Source organism: Oncorhynchus nerka, linkage group LG14, assembly GCF_034236695.1.
Source record: "Oncorhynchus nerka isolate Pitt River linkage group LG14, Oner_Uvic_2.0, whole genome shotgun sequence".
Classification (NCBI taxonomy): Eukaryota; Metazoa; Chordata; class Actinopteri; order Salmoniformes; family Salmonidae; genus Oncorhynchus; species Oncorhynchus nerka.
The window spans coordinates 63132372-63149445 of NC_088409.1; the positions used below are offsets into that span (position 1 = coordinate 63132372).

General features: G+C 47.3%; 1 protein-coding gene across 4 annotated transcripts in view; it reads right to left on the minus strand.

Annotated features, from left to right (window-relative positions):
• Window positions 1-5110: 5110 nt before the first annotated feature.
• LOC115141657 (alpha-actinin-4) overlaps window positions 5111-17074 on the minus strand; it is a 48101-nt gene continuing 36137 nt past the window's right edge. Inside the window, exons 8-22 of one of the 4 annotated variants that reach the window (XM_029680728.2) lie at window positions 14924-15009; window positions 13861-13953; window positions 12982-13212; window positions 12509-12656; window positions 12023-12173; window positions 11749-11857; window positions 11392-11532; window positions 10820-11002; window positions 10458-10592; window positions 10036-10215; window positions 9426-9572; window positions 8201-8281; window positions 7755-7820; window positions 7236-7394; window positions 5111-7084 (exon numbers count right to left, since the gene is read on the minus strand). In XM_029680728.2, the coding sequence (XP_029536588.1) occupies window positions 6926-7084; window positions 7236-7394; window positions 7755-7820; window positions 8201-8281; window positions 9426-9572; window positions 10036-10215; window positions 10458-10592; window positions 10820-11002; window positions 11392-11532; window positions 11749-11857; window positions 12023-12173; window positions 12509-12656; window positions 12982-13212; window positions 13861-13953; window positions 14924-15009 (2069 nt within the window). In that variant the 3' untranslated portion in view covers window positions 5111-6925. Of the gene's footprint in view, window positions 7085-7235; window positions 7395-7754; window positions 7821-8200; window positions 8282-9425; window positions 9573-10035; window positions 10216-10457; window positions 10593-10819; window positions 11003-11391; window positions 11533-11748; window positions 11858-12022; window positions 12174-12508; window positions 12657-12981; window positions 13213-13860; window positions 13954-14923; window positions 15010-16289; window positions 16376-17074 lie in introns of all 4 variants that reach the window. The other 3 variants (XM_029680727.2, XM_029680730.2, XM_029680729.2) reach the window with 3 other exon arrangements.

Genomic DNA, 17074 nt, shown 5'->3' on the forward strand with positions numbered 1-17074 from the left:
TGCTCTTGGTGCCATCTGTAGCTGAGTGGTGATGTACTGGGCTCTCTGGAAGGCATACAGGGATTTGTAAAGGCCGAAGGCATACAGGGATTTGTTAAGGCGTCCATTGCTGCCACATTCTGTCCGGTGGCGCCCCCTGTGGCATTCCAGCGCATAGCCTCGGGGCAACGTTTTCTGTGACGAAAAACGGCTGGAGACAAGCAGCAACACAGGCAGCACAATGCAATTACAACCTGCTGACCTGTACTCTGATATGACACACTTTGACCCCCAGCGTACTGTATCAGAGAGATAGATGGAAAAAGAGCAGGGTAGGACTCGCACTGAGGTTGTGTGACCAATCAGAACACGGGTAAATACATGTTTGTAGTGTGTATGGGTGTGGATAGACATGGTCAGAGAGAGGGATTTGTTGGTGCTTTGGCTTGTTAATGCTCAGTCTGCTGCTCGTCTGGCACAGGAACAGTGTTTCAGTGTCATGCCAGGAAAAGATGAGGGAGCGCGTGAAATATGAGAGGCACTGCAGCAGTCAACACATGGCCAAAGTATGTGAACATTTAAAACAGAAAAAGGGGAAATTAGTGGGTAAGTGTGTTTATGTGTGTATATCTTGGTCTTCACCTGCTCCTGTACCTGCGAGAGCTGGTTTCGCTAGCTAACTGCTCTGTAAATAAACAGGCCAAACTGAGGGGACGGTTCCAGACCCTTCAGGCCCGCCTCACCGCCCTGCCTGTCAACTGTGGGCTCAATCTGCAGCTCATCGTCATGGCTGGAGTAAAGTACTGTATTTTACAGGCCTGCATGCAGAGGGAAGATGCTGGAACATTTCTGCTCTGTGTCATCTGAATATTGCGCTAATACTCTAATACTGGACCATAAAACACACATGCATGACCTCTAAATTATCTTATCTGTCTTTAAGTCACTACTTGAGTACATGACACACACCATCCTAGAGAAGGACACTTATCGCCATCATGAGAGCAAGTCTCTTGTTGCAGAACAGGACTGCTGTCCGCGGGCTTTCCCTGTATCCTTGCTATAGTATCGGTGCACTGCAGATTTTTCCAGCCTAATTCATAGGCACAGTGGTGTCACTAATCGTTAGTGGAATGCCCGAGGCTTCGACTTCATTTGATAAACTTCTATTGACACACCATGTCTTTTTTTACATCAACATTCCGGTGAGGTGGGAGGAGGAGAGACGAGAGCAGAGAGCAGAGAGAGAGAGAGAGAGAGAGAGAGAGAGAGAGAGAGAGAGAGAGAGAGAGAGAGAGAGAGAGAGAGAGAGAGAGGTACTTGGACCACAGCCCACAGGCTTCTGCTAAATTGCTAACACATGCTGCCCAGTGCCAGACATCTCACTAAAAGCTAGGTATCATTCATGCGCTCACACACGGGCCCCTCTCTTGTCGTTGACCTTCTCTCTCCCAATCCCACTCAGACCTGGACCCGGACAATGGCCTCTTCCCCCCACCCCTCCCCAAGCCCCAGCCATCCTCCAGGCTCTATCTTCAATACCTCTTTGTCTCCTGCTCTCCCTCACACTCTGCCATGGTGTGCATTTCACTGGTGCTCTAGTGCTAAAAGGACTGCCTGTGCTGCTAGGGCATTATTTAATCCATTGATTCCTTGGGGAGAAAAGCATATACATTGAATATGTGTGTGCATGTTGGAGGTCTCTGAGATAGAGGTAGTGTCCTCATTGTGGCTGGAGGACAGGGGAGATAACTTTCTAACTAGGAATTCACTGTGTTCAGTACCACTGAATAGACTGGCAGGCAGGCAGGCAGAGAGGAGGGGTGTCCCAGTGCAAAGTATAGCTGGTAGCCTTGAGTGGTCTTCTCTGTTCAGGTGCAGTGTTACAATGTGTACAATGTATTCCCGGCTACAATTAGTGTCCGTGTTTTGTGTTGAGCAGTGCAGAGTGGACGAACAAGGGGGCACGGTTTTAGGCAACTGGGTGTTAGATTGACCCAATTTTATAAGTGCATATGAAAATATAGATATATCTGAAGAGGGTCACCGTAGGGTGATGAAATAGGATGTTTTGGCTAAGACTGTGCAACGCTGCTGAAAGACTTGCACCTGTTTTTTCTTCATCTCTGTCATATGTGGAGTAAAAGTAGAGAGAGCAGTGAATCAGTCAGTCACTTGTGAAGAGTTCTTCTCCATTCATCTCTATGGCATGGCAGGACGGCTGAACAGACAAACAGGCTGTGTGTGCAATCTGTCATGAGCCTGTAAGAATAAAAACAACAAAACACTGCACACACACACATGCTGACATGCTAAACAGGTGCACTTTCACAGCCAAGTCGTGTACAAGTACACCTTCTCTCACACTTCAAAATTGGCATGGTAACCAAACAGAGTGAAACCTACAAACACATGTACTGTATTGACACACTCAAACACATACAGTGCCTTCGGAAAGTATTCATACCCCGTGACCATATTTTGTTGTGTTACAGCCTGAATTCAAAATGGATTAAATTGATTTTTCCCCTCATCCATCTACAGACAATACCAGATAATGACAAAGTGCAAACATGTTTTTAGACATTATTGCAAATGTATTGAAAATGAAATACAGGAATAACTCATTTACACAAGAATTCACACCCCTGAGTCAATACATGTCAGAATCACCTTCTGCAGTGATTACAGCTGTGAGTCTATCTGGATAAGTCTCTAAGGGCTTTGCACACCTGGGTTGTACAATATTTGCACATTACTCTTTTTAAAATTATTCAAGCTTTGTCAAGTTAGTTGTTGATCATTGCTATACAGCCATTTTCATGTCTTGCCATAGATTTTCTAGACGATATAAGTCAAAACTGTAACTAGGCCACTCAGGAACATTCAATGTAGTCTTGGTAAGCAACTCCAGTGTATATTTGGCCTTGTGTTATTGTCCTGCTGAAAGGTGAATTTGTCTCCAACTGTCTGTTGGAAAAGAGACTGAAGTAAGTTTTCCTCTAGGATTTTCAATGTGCTTAACTCTATTCCATTTCTATTTATCCTAAAAACTCCCTAGTCCTTGCCCATGACAAGCATACCCATAACATGATGCTGCCACCTGATGCTGCCAAATATGAAGTGTGGTATTCAGTGATATGTTGGATGTGCCCCAAACATTACATGTTGTATTCAGGACATTAAGATAATTTCTTTGCCACATTTTTTTGCAGTTTTACTTTAGTGGCTTATTGCAAACAGGATGCATGTTTTGATATATTTTCTATACAGGCTTCCTTCTTTTCACTCTGTCATTTAGGCTAGTATCGTGGAGTAACTACAATGTTGTTGATCCGTCCTCAGTTCTATCGCAGCCATTAATCTCTGGTGAAAACCCTGAGTTGTTTCTTTCCTCTCCGGCAACTGCTTTAGGAAGGACGCCTGTATCTTTTCTAGTGTCGGGGTGTATTGATATATAACCCAAAGTGTAATTAACAACTTCACCATGCTCAAAGGGATATTCAGTGTCTGCTTTTTTTTATACCCATCTACCAATAGGTGCCATTCTTTGCGAGGCATTGGAAAACGTCCCTGGTATTTGCGCTTGAAGGGACCTTACAGATAATTGTGTATGTGGGGTACAGAGATGAGGTAGTCATTCAAAAATCCATTATTGCAGAGAGTGTGTCCATGCAACTTAAGTGACTTGATAAGCAAATGTTTACTCCTGAACTTATTTAGGCCATAACAAAAGGGTTGAATACTTAGACGAGACATTTCAGCTTTTCATTTTTTATTACATTGTAAACATTTCTAAAAACATAATTCCACTTCGACATTATGGGGTATTGTGAGTAGGCCAGTGACGAAAGTCAAAGGATTGTGAAAATAACAGCTTAAATATTTGCCTGGAGGCAAATTTCTAGCCTGTGGTCAGGGCTAGTTGGCCAGGGTTTGTGTACTCCATACACTGCCTCCTCTTTAGGGAACATTGGCTTTATAGACTTCTTCAGATTCCACTCCATGGCTTGGAGGTAAATATGGTCCCTACTCACTTATCTTGGATCAGTTTGTCATACTCTAGTACTGACCATAACCATTTAGGAGACAATATTAAATCGTCACTATGACTATGACTCAAGAAAACAGGTATATGCCCTTAATTCGTGGATGTGGCCAATCTGAAAAGGGTTTCTTTCAGCACTGCTTAAGATGGCAACCACTGCTTTCTGCCTATTACAGTCTACTTCACTCAGCTAGAGCACAATGTAATATAAAACGTGAGCGCAAAACTATATACTTTAAACGCAACAAGATGATGAGCAGCACGCGACAGGTGAAAGTGAGCACCAGCCTACGTCCCATTGCCACAGCCTAGGCGCGTGGCTCCGCTAGTTGTTGCACCGGCTTCGGTCTTTGTGGCAAAGCGCGGTGCGCAAGTCGCCAGCCAAGCCAGCCTTTGGTAGAGCCGTTAACGCGAAAAAAAGGTTAAAGGACAGCTATTTATATTCTTTAGTTTCACTTTCAGCAGGCCATTTAGTTGCTAAGCGGAAGATCTCTTCACATGTAGCACGACAAAACGGGTAGTTCCCAAATTATTACGCTTTTCCGCAAAACCGGTGGCAAGTGATGAATAATCAGGAATAGTTATAATTGTAAATGTGGTTCTCGGTCCTCCTGGATTTGAGTGCAGACAATATGAGCATCTAGATCTCCCCTGTCAGATTCCTACATTGGCTTTTATCCCCAAGTAGCCAGCCTCCTTCTGTTTGACAATAACATGTGCGTAACTACTGCACAACGGGAACGAACCATTCTTTAGACCAACTTGTTCAGTGGACTAGTGTATGAAAAGTAGTTATAGCAAACGTCTTTTTATTGACATCTACTAGTGTTTTATAAACGTTAATAGGCCTATTCGCTGAGGTAAGAACGGTCTACTCCTGGTGGTCTGTCTACTACTAGGCTACGTCTCCCTCACGTGGACATACCCATGCAGACTAAGCAGCCCATAGATGAGTAGACCCATTAACTGTCCAGAATCATATATTACTAACAAAAACATGTATTACAAAGGATGGATAGGCTATGTAGAAATATTTAGAAGAGAGAAAATAGAGAAGGGGAAAACAAGACAACCAAGTCATAGTATTTTATAAGGAAACTTTATGTGTGCTTGTGAAATTCACTTTTAGACAGGCCGTTTTGCAGTTTCCAGTACAGCAGATAAGGTTTGATATTAAAGAGCACAAAAATGAAGAAATCACAATTCCAAAGTTCGATGCTTTCCAACCAGGCATGTGAAAGTACAAACTTTTGGCCCAATTCTTATTTTCCTCCAGTCCCTCTTACTCGCTTCCCCCTAAGCTCCTCAACCCCTCTCATTTACAAATATTAAAGAAATAAAACAAGTCTTGCACTTAATTTAGTCAATTTCTTCAAATCAATTCCTGCCATCTCTGAACTCTGTGATATTGGATATAGACGATTGCATAGATTGGTAGTCAGTCATTTCCTTTTTATTTAAGACATAATGGAATGTTGATTAAGACTCTGGCCCCCTCCCTTTGCCCTCCTTTACACTGGGTCCCTGCCCGTCCTGCTGCAGAGAGAAGACAGACAAGGAGATGGAGGGATGAAAGAGTGAGAGACAGGGCTGTAGCCACGAACAGGCACATTTTTAGTACTCCCATTGTTTCCAACTTCCTCGGGGAACTCTCTAAAGTGGTGTCCCTACAGAAACAATTCAACTGAGGATAGCGGTGGGCCTTCACTTTGTCCATGTAAGCTTTACATGACCTGATATTCTTTCATATGTTCTTCAGTTGAAACTATAATAAATGAATAGATTGGGTGAACAAGAGCATCTTATATGCCTCCATGTCAAAGTGATATACCACGAAAGCAAAGTTTCATAAATGCCAACATGTTTGTGTCAAGTGTCATGTGATGTTTACATAGAAGCTATAAAGGCCTCACATATTCCTCCTCCAACTAAATTGTCACCGTATCTTCAATCCGACAGGATTCCATATTTGACCGTTGAAAAGAAATAACAAAAATAAAACTTTACCCAAATGGAGACTCACAGTAACGCAAACCTATCTACGGTACTCAATGTGTCAAACTGCCATTTGTTGTTTTTCCTTTTAAAAATGCCACTTGTTTTGCCCTACAAGCCTGCGATGAGTATTCTGACTGTGTTGCGTACTGAAAAAATAAGTATGTACAGCACTGAACCCAATTACTCACATTTGCTGGAGAAAAGAAACAAACAAACAGGAAAAGGAAAGAGTTGAGGTTAGCAATCCAAGTTCCAATTATCCAGCAAAATGTGGTACGGGTACATGTCATTATTCTCTGTTCAACCCCCTACCCCCCCTCCCCTTTATATATCTCTGTGTTCTAATACGCAACCCCCCAGCAAGATAAAATAAACAAACAAAAAATGTTGTATAAGAATCAGAATATCTTGTACCCCGTCCCCAAGGCAGAGGGTAGGGTGAAGATGGGACTTGCACTACAGAGCAGTGTCCTCATTCCATTCTGACCCAGAAGCGCACCTGTGGTTGCTTGTTTTCACCCCATAACATGATGTGCATTTGATTCTAGTTCTGTGAACAAAGTTGCACTCATTAAACGCTTGTAACAGCCAACGAGTTTGAGATGAAAACCTGCACTCAGGGGCACTGCGGGACCAGAAATTAGAGAGGGCAGTAGAGCTGTCCACCAATCACTTCCCAGGACTCTCCAACTGCAGCCCCTCCCTCTTCTACAGAGCCAATCAATCCATTAGCTGCAGACTCACTCCCCTCTTCTCTCCTCCTACTGCTCTCAGTGACTGCAGGCTATATCTAGAGGGGTGGAGTGCGTCTGCTCTGCATTGGGCCTGGCAAGCCTCTATGTACCCCCCTTCCAACCCAAACCTCATCCCGTCCCCATCCCTCCCCCCTGTGGTGTGCTCCTAGAGGTCACTCTCCCCGTAGAGGGCGGTAGAGAAGGACATGTAGTCGAGAGCTCCGGGCTTCGCGTCGGGGCCCGAGTAGGGCGCCATGCGGGCGATGCAGTACTCTGCCTGGTCTGGAGGCAGCTCACGCCTCAGCTCCTCAGCCGTGATGAAGTTCTGACAGAGAGAGAGGGAGATGGGAAGAGCGGGAGGGACGGTGAATAACGGAGTGATAGTTGTGTAATAATTGTTTGTCTACTTCAGCTGTCTCAGGTAGCTGCATCTCTCACACACACACACACAAAGCCCAATACCATTCCACCCCCACCTTGTCTGCAGCCAAGATCTTGAAGGAGGCGATGACCTGGTCGGCTGTGTCGGTGTCCGTGGTCTCCCGGGACATGAAGTCTATGAAGGCCTGGAAGGTGACAGCTCCGCTGTTGTTGGGGTCCACTATGCCCATGATGCGGGCAAACTCGGCATCGCCCTGGAAACCACCACAGGAAGAACCGTTTAACCCAGACAGAAATAGGAAGTCGAGGGCATCATTGACCAATGACCAACCTCTGAGCAATATTACCACTAATTAAACATACAACTTGTCCATTTGAGTTGACGATAAAGATTGTGTTAATATCTGCTTAGGGGCAGGGTGGTGTTAAAGAGAGGGATTGTGTTAAAAGAGACAGTTACTACACATTAAACTTACCATGTCATAGTAGCTACAACAGTAAGGGTCTTACTCTAAACTCAAGATGGAGGGAGAAAAAGACAGAGGAGAGAGAGAGAGAGAGAAAAAGACAGAGGAGAGAGAGAGAGAGAGAGAGAGAGAAGCGGCAGGCAGTACCAGGCTGTTTCCAGTCGCAACGAGCAGAGCGCGGTAATTGTCCATGTCCATCTGCCCTGTGCGCTTCTGTTCCCAGGGGCCGAGAGATGGAGAGGAACAGATATGGAAGGAAAAGAAGAGCAATAGAGGGAGTGTGAATTTGAAGAGGACAGAAAATTAAGTGAGGAGGAAGACATGAGCAGATCGAAGCATGGGAAGAGGAGGAACACAGGAGGGGAGGTGCGGAGGTGAGTAATGTGAGGGGAGTGAAAAAAGAAAAGAAAAAAACCAACATTATAAGAGAGACGAGTCAAATCAAGGTAAAAAAATAAAATAAACAGCAGTGTCGGAGCCGAGGCGGAGGCCAGTGGGTGAAATGAGGGTGAATGACAGCACAGGCAAGGAAAGAGCCAGGAAGAGAGCAACTCTCTGCTCCGCTCCCAACCCAGCTTGTACGTGCTCCTTACCGCTTTGTTATTCTCCACATCGTAGCCCAGGCTGATCAGGCACGCCTTGAACTCCTCAGCCATCAGGGCCCCGCTGTGGTCCTGTGAGGTCACCACCAGCCAATTACAGCACACACCGCGATGATGGACACCAGGTTGGACCAAGCACAGAAGGATGCCAGGTGGGAGTGGTCAGGTGATGGGATCATGACATGCAAGATGAGGGTGATGGACAGACAGACACAGACAAATGGATGTTAGATGTTACACAATGACAACAGCTTATGGGGAAAGACATCCGTGATCCTAGACACGATGACAGGCACACCAGTGACCATGAGGGGCCAGTGTCTCCCAAAGGAGAGCGAAGGTAATGTTCTGTAAGTGCTTAGGAACACATCCGCGATACACAAGCACTGTTTAACCGTCTGTCTGTACACACACACACACACACACACACACACACACCTTTATGTAAATGACAAGTCCTAGAAGATCACCATAGTGCTAGTGACAGGACAGCTGTGTTCCAAATGGCACTCTATTCCCTAGAACCCTGATATTCAACTCTGAAGGCAGTTCCACTGCTTTATAAAAGAAATGACACTGTTCCCCTCTAATCAGGGACTGATTTAAACCTGGGACACCAGGTGTGTGGATTAATTCTCAGGTAGAACAGAAAACCAGCAGTAGTCTGGACCTCAGAGTAACAGCCATATGAGCCCTGGTCAAAGCACTGCACTATATAGGGAATATGGTCTCATTTGGGACGCAGCCTGTGTCTTGATGCTGAGCCAAACACGGCATACATAAAGACTGAGGTGAAGTGATGAGGTATGGTGTTGTGGGATGGGTGAGGTGAACTCAGGGGTTAAACCCCCCCACCCAGTGCACTCAGCTCCACCCTACACAGCGCCAGCCCTCTCAAACCCATGGTGAAACAATACTAGTTCCACCTGTGAATGTCAACAAACAGGTTCATCCTCACAAGTCTAGTCCATGCCTTACTCCCACCGGAGTTTCCCTTCTGAAATAAGAGGGGGGACTTAAGTACTAGGCATAAGACTTAAGAATCTGCACATACAGGAGTTAAGAGTAAACCCCTCTTCCAGTAAGACACAACTGCAAAAGCTGGTGGCAATCACTGCCTTCTTGTAGACATAAAAAAACATTTTTTTAAACTTATTATACACAAAAAGAAGCCCTCCTGCGCCCTCTCGCATGATCCCGCATGTTGACCCCTGACCTTGTCAAAGTGGTTGAAGGAAGTGCGGTACTCATGCAGCTGCTCCTGGCTGATGCCCTTGGCGTCGCGGGTCAGGATCTGGTTCTCGATCTCGTTGATGGTGCGGGCGATGGTGGTGAGGAGCTGCTCCCAGCCCACCCGCAGGTGCTGGGATGCAGGGAAAGATGGAGAGAGAGAATATATGTTGAAGGTTAACCAGAAGAAACCGTACTGAGTAAGGACGAGAGATGGTAACAAGTGTAACATGTAGAACAGGGACGAACGGACAAACATAGATCTTAATAGAGGGAGGAAAGAAAAAACCTCCAGGCTGTCATTGTAAATAAGAATTTGTTCTCAACTGACCCACCTAGTAAAATAAACAGGTCACTAAAAAATGTAAATAGAACAGATGATGAAAATCAGAAATAAATGACCTATAATAGTGACCTATATCAGATAAAAAATTTAAAAAATAACCAACAGACAGAGCAGAGTAGCATCCCAAATGGCCCCTACTCCCTACATAGTGCACTACTTTTATTACCAGCCCTGGTCAAAAGTAGCACACTATAAAGGGAATAGGGGGCCATTTGGGCTGCAGAGAAAAGTCAGTGTTGTGTGTAGCTACCTCCATGGTGTAGGCTGTGTATTTGTTGTCGAAGATGAGGGCCTCCTGGATGAGCTGATGGTCTCCCTCCAGCTGGTCGATGTTGGGCTTGTACTCTATGATGCTCTGCTCATACTCTCTCAGGTTCACCAGCTGGTCCTCCAGAGTTCCATTCATCTCAATGGATATCCGCCCAATCTCCTATACACACACACACACACAGATCAGATCACCAAAAGGCCAGGGCCGGCGTGTATTCACTAGGCACCAAACGGAAGAAAACAGGAAGGGTCAACCTGGATGCTCAACTTAGTTTTAAGTTACAAAACATTTTCTGTTGACTGCCATTATGAACATGACCCAGGAGGCACAGAGTCAATAGAGCTAATGACTAAGAGGGCTGGGTTAATCTTATGTAGTATGGGTCTGTGCCTTTGCTGTACCTCCATTTTGGTCTGTATCCAGGGCCCGACGATGTTGGCCTGGGTGGCAAACTTGCGGCGCAGGTGGTCGTTAGACTGCTGCTTGGCCAGCTCCTCCTGCAGGGCCCGGTCACGCTGGGGCACCAGCTGTTCCACCTACAAACACACACCAGATGGGGGCGCCAGTCAGCACAGCACACACATTCCCATAGCAGCAGCAACGCCACAAGGCTGAGGCTCACTCAGGAGCCTGTTTTAGGTAGGTTATTAACAACCACAAGGTAAAAATAAATAGGATGATTTGGATTCAATTAAAACTGGCAAAAGCGCACGTCGCAGAGTATATGAACATACAGCCACAGGTACACATTGAACACACACACCTTGTGCCACTTGTCGTCAATACTCTTGGGTGTGATGGTGGTGTAGGGGTTGCCCCCGCTCAGCTTGATGCCGTTGTACTGGGCAATCTTCTGCACCTCCGCCTGAATGGCCTGGATGGCCTCCCGCTCCTTGTTGGCCTCTGGGAGGGTAGACTTGAACTGCTCATGGGCTGTGATTAGGCCCTGTAAGAGACAGGGGAAGGGAGAGAGAGAAAAAAATGAGGGAGGTAGAAACGAAGGAGAAGGATGGGAAATGAGGTGGACAGAGGGAATGGACAGATGAAAAGAGAGACCTGCGTGGTATCACAGTACGTACCCATATCAGTCAGATGAACCCGTGGATACCATATGTGCAGCGTGAAGGACGTTACCAGTATTTTCACAAGCCAAAGCTAAGTAGCGTTAGCGCAATAACTGGAAGTCCACTGGTACGGTAGCATTGCTACTGTACCGGTCGATTTCCAGTCATTCCAAACGTTCGTTACCCAGTATGATGATACATTGTGGTAGTGGAAACCCTCTGGGGACGTAAAGCAGTAAACGGTTGGTGACGGTGTCCCCATGTCTTTTACCTGGATCTCTTCGATGTTGTGAACGATGAACATGTCCTGCAGGTCCTCCATGGCCCCCTCCATCCAGTTGTTGAAGGGTGCCGCCCTCTTGGCGTACTCCAGGTACAGCTCGTCAATGGACTCCAGCTGCTTCTCTGTCCTCTGTGGGGGGAGAGACTGGGGTCAGGTACCTGCTGGGAACACTACAATCTGACAGGGATTGAACATGAGAGTCAGAAGTGGGGTAAGGGAAACCCTGGTAGAAAGTCTGTGTGTCTACACATTTTTGAAGTTTAAACGTGTCCTTGTCATGACCGTAGAAGTGTGTCTTGTATGCGTAGATGGGAGTGTGTGAAAGGTGGCTGGTCGGGGGCGTACCTCCAGAGACTCCCTGCGGCTCTGGGTGAGAGACCCCAGAGCGTCCCACTGCTCACAGATCTTCTGACAACGGGCGTTCACACTAGGGGAGTCGTAGTAGTCCAGCTCACTGAGGCACAGGGAACACATACGTGGAATTATTATCTTTACACGAGTCCTAATCAACCTGACCACAATCTCCATCCTTGTGTTCTCCTGGATTATTTTGCCATTCATCTCTTCCATCCTTACTCCTTCCCTCCATAGACTCCTCAAATCCCTCCAGCTCCCTTACTTGAGTTCCTGTGCGATGGCAGCGATCTGCTCCACGCGGTCTTGGTGGGCGGCCAGGTCAGACTCAAACGCCTCGTGTTTCCTCAGCAGAGCCTTGACCTCTGACAGGCTGGCTGTCTCATAGTCCTTCTGGGTCAGCATGGCCTCCTTACCTGGGGAAGGAAGGGGGGTTAAAGACAGATATCCAAACCAACTCACTCAAAACCCTTACTTCTTCAATATATTATCAACATGGATAAAGCAGGGGAATCAACAAGTGTCTAGGTACAGTACGGTTGCAAAATTCCTGTAATTTTCCACAAATTCTAAAGTTCTCCAGAAATCCCAGTTGGAAGATTCCCAGAATCAGCAGGGAACAAGCAGGAAATCCAGAATCCTCCAGAATAGAGTTCTGGAAAATCTGGGAAAGCCACTGGAATTTTGTGACCCTAAGGTAGAGTGAGGGAAAAGGGCAGTGTTGTCTGTACAGTAACTAGTGTCTCAATACCATCGGTCCAGGACTCGTGGATGGTGGCTTTCTGACGGAACTTCTCAGCCAGGTGGTCCAGTCTCTCCAGGCGACGGATCTCGTTGAGCATCCACTCCTCGTAGCCCTTCTCCGCCCCCTCCAGGTTGTGCCACGACCCGTTGATATCCTGCAGCCAGAGAGAGAGGACACTGATCCACCATACACTAGAAAGAACACTACACTGTATAACAGCATTATTCTCTCTAGTGCAATTTGTTTATAGATGTATTTGGTGTTAGAAGTCATGTTGTCATGTCTTTTTAAACTGTCGCAAGCCAATTTCCCATTGTGGGACAATAGCGTTAACTATTATAATTATGTAAAGAATAATGATAACAACACAGACGAGTTTTAGGATGGACATGTGAATTGTCCAATAGATATGGATGGCATCATTGGTACAACTATATGTTTAAACCGTCTCCATGAGTCTGTCCGCCAGTCCCACTCACCGACACCATGCGTCCCTCGGAGGGCATGAAGGCGGGCCTGTTGCTCAGCCTCAGCTTGGTCTGCAGGGTGTTGAAGTTGATCTCCAGCTGACACTTCTCCTGCACCTTGGGGGGCTTGTGGACACGGCGGTAGCCCCGGAAGTCCTCCAGCTTCTGCTGCATCTCGGCCATGGTCTTCTCTGGAGCCCGGTTCTCCAGCCACGGGATGGTCCGGCGGATCCACTCCAACAGCTAGGGCAGAGTAGAGGGGGATGGAGTGATACTAATAACAGAGATAAGTGTGAGAGAAAGGAGGGCAGATGTTTTTATGGGAGATATAAATAAAACTGCATAAGGTTTAAGGGAAGTTTAGTGGAGAATTTTCCTATTTGGAGGTGGTGAGAGGAAATAACACCTATGGAAGTTACTAGAGGAGCTAGGAAACATGGACAGCCCATCAGAGGGACAGAGCAACATTTCTCACTGACAGACAGCAGACGTGTGGTGAGGAGGGAGGGAGGGAGGTACAGACAGACAGCAGACGTGTGGTGAGGAGGGAGGGAGGTACAGACAGACGTGTGGTGAGGAGGGAGGGAGGTACAGACAGACAACAGACGTGTGGTGAGGAGGGAGGGAGGTACAGACAGACAGCAGACGTGTGGTGAGGAGGGAGGGAGGTACAGACAGACAGCAGACGTGTGGTGAGGAGGGAAGGAGGTACAGACAGACAACAGACGTGTGGTGAGGAGGGAGGGAGGTACAGACAGACAGCAGACGTGTGGTGAGGAGGGAGGGAGGTACAGACAGACAGCAGACGTGTGGTGAGGAGGGAGGGAGGTACAGACAGACAATAGACGTGTGGTGAGGAGGGAGGTACAGACAGAGTGGTGTACTACTCACATCACTGGCCAGCTTCTCGTAGTCCTCCATCAGGTGCTCATTCTCCTGGTTGACAGCCAGCACCTTGCAGATCCTATTGGCTGCAGTCTCAGCCTATCACAGATGAGAATCGTCAGCAGTGCAAATACACAGGTTGCTTGTTATGGATTAGGTCGCCAACGTCAAGGAGCATGTGCACAAATGTGTGGCTTTTACCAGAGTGGGGTCAAATGTACAATTCAGATCAGCTGTCTACCAGTCAAAGACAAATGCAGTGCAAGCTCAAACTGAAGGTACTGTGCCGTGTGCTGGCCTTACGCAACTGGAGTTTGACTTTTAACTAGACGGAGTGGAAGATCGCACTTTAGCTATGAACAACTCCGTAAACCGAGTGAACACACAAAAACCACACACTAGCCGTGACTTACACTTTATTTAAACGCCGTGCACATAAGTAAATCCATTGGAGGGCTGTAAAGTAGTAAGGGTATGTGCTAACGCAGCATGCTACAGCTATCAATGGTTAGTTCCATGTACTGTGTGTGCCAACTTCACACTCTGTGCCTCAGAAAGCTACATGCTTCTCCTATACAATGGGAGCATTCAGTCTGGTCCTGTACCGCTTTTGTCCACGTCAGCTGGTGTGTTTAGGGACTTAAAGTTAAACCACTGAAATAAAGAAACAGTAAGAAACTGTATTATGCCTTGGAACGTCTAACACACTACGGAGTAAAATCTCCACAGAAAAACACTATGCACATTGAAACCGTTGCAGTGTTAACATCTGAACCGTCGTTAACAGCGCTTCCCACAGATCAGTTGAAGCTCCTTTCAGTCACTTAACTGGTCTGTTAGAGTAACGCCTCAACTGTAGCTATGGGAAACACTGCTAATGATCAATCTACGGGGGAAGAGATGAAACAGGGAAGTTACAGAGGAAGGAGGAGCGTTTTTTGTTGTTTCGTAGAAGTGTAGTGTGAGCCCAAAGCGTCAGTGAGCATCCTTGGCCAGCGTGACATTGCCAGTGACCCTGGCTGGTGTCACGGAGGTCAGGGGTTAAAGGTTGCGTAGTGGCGGTGCTCACCTTCTGGGCGCCAGAGAAGGCGTGATAGAAGCAGGAGACATAGGTCATGATGGCCTTCTCGTCAGGCCTCAGCGTGCCCACGATGTCTACACAACCATGGCCAGGCAGTGAGCGGAGGGAGAGAGAGAGAGAGAGAGAGAGAGAGAGAGAGAGAGAGAGAGAGAGAAGTGGTGAAGCCAAGCTACCCAAAGCCAGAGGGTCCCGCCACACAGTGAGGTGGGGGGGTGAGATGAGGGGTGGGGTGTAGTGAATGGAGTAGACGCCGGACTCCATTGCTGCTGCCCCCTACTCTGGGGCCTCCAATGATGCACTGTGTGTGTGTGGAGGGGGGGGGGGTCACTGTGGGGTTACAATGAAAGAGAGAAAAAGCTTAACAGAGATGGAGAGAGAGACCACCTCGGGAGACAGGAGGGGTCTGCCGGGGCCACAATGCGGAGGTTGGTACACACACCATTTGGATTCTAATATTTAAACTGTCAAGCTGGTAATAACAGAAAAGGTCCTCCTGGTCCTAAAACTGAAGAGAAGGGTACACAGTGTAACCAATGTCCATGCTGTTTCTGGATTAATGATTGTTTTCCAAAATGAACAAATGATTGCCCAAAGGACTGCATGTTAACCAGCACGGGCCCACTAGCAGCTTACTGTGGTGTTCTGTAGTCAAGGCAACACCTCTCCTGAGACTGGAGCACATAAACAACTTCTTAATGAATAAAAATCTAATTACAGCGACATTAAAAAACATGCCCGTCAGCAGGCTTCCTGTTCTCAGTCCACAGGGAGAGCGGGGAAAAGAGAAGAGTGAAAGGAGGAGAGAGAGAAAAGGAAGAGAACGGTAAGGAGGAGAGGAAAGTGAGAGGAGAGGAATAAGAGGATGAATCCAGCAGACAGAGAGAGAGAGCCAGAGGCGTTGTGGTGGAGGGTGAAATCAAAAACACACAAAACATCTAGAGAGAGTTCAAGAGTCCCTCTGACTAGCCTACCCTCTGCTCAGACACAAACTGACCCAGGCCTGATCTAGCCTACCCTCTGCTCAGACACAAACTGACCCAGGCCTGATTGTATATGATCCATTTAACTACGAAGGGCCCCCGGGGCCTGATCCACTCCAATTGAATCACTATACATAGACAGGCCACTACACAAGAGCAAGAGGGCCCTGTTATTACCAGCAAGACATTAAGAGACTAAGACTTAGTGTGTGTAGTGTGAGGAAGAGTCCAAAACCAGCTCCCGGTGAGGCCGACACCAATGCTGCAGGAGAAAGCCATGCTGGAAAGGAGAGAAGAGGGTGGGGTAGATGTGGAGGACAGGACCAGGTGGGGGGTTAGTATCAGGGCAGGACAGGGGGGGGGGTAAGGGGTACCTTCTGGGCTCCAGAGAAGGCATGGTAGAAACTGGACACATAGGTCATTATGGCTTTCTCATCTGGACGGGCAGTGTTCACAATGTCTGTAGGGAAACCACAGTTATACACAGAGGGAGACACACAGGCAGAGACAGTTATACACAGAGGGAGACACACAGACAGGGACAGTTATACACAGAGGGAGACACACAGGCAGAGACAGTTATACACACAGACAGGGACAGTTATACACACAGGCAGAGACAGTTATACACACAGGCAGAGACAGTTATACACACAGACAGGGACAGTTATACACAGAGGGAGACACACAGGCAGAGACAGTTATACACACAGACAGGGACAGTTATACACACAGGCAGAGACAGTTATACACACAGACAGGGACAGTTATACACACAGGCAGAGACAGTTATACACACAGGCAGGGACAGTTATACACACAGACAGGGACAGTTCTACACAGAGGGAGACACGGGGACAGTTCTACACAGAGGGAGACACGGGGACAGTTCTACACAGAGGGAGACACGGGGACAGTTCTACACAGAGGGAGACACGGGGACAGTTCTACACAGAGGGAGACACGGGGACAGTTCTACACAGAGGGAGACACGGGGACAGTTCTACACAGAGGGAGACACGGGGACAGTTCTACACAGAGGGAGACACGGGGACAGTTCTACACAGAGGGAGACACGGGGACAGTTCTACACAGAGGGAGACACGGGGACAGTTCTACACAGAGGGAGACACGGGGAGAGCTCTACACAGAGGGAGAC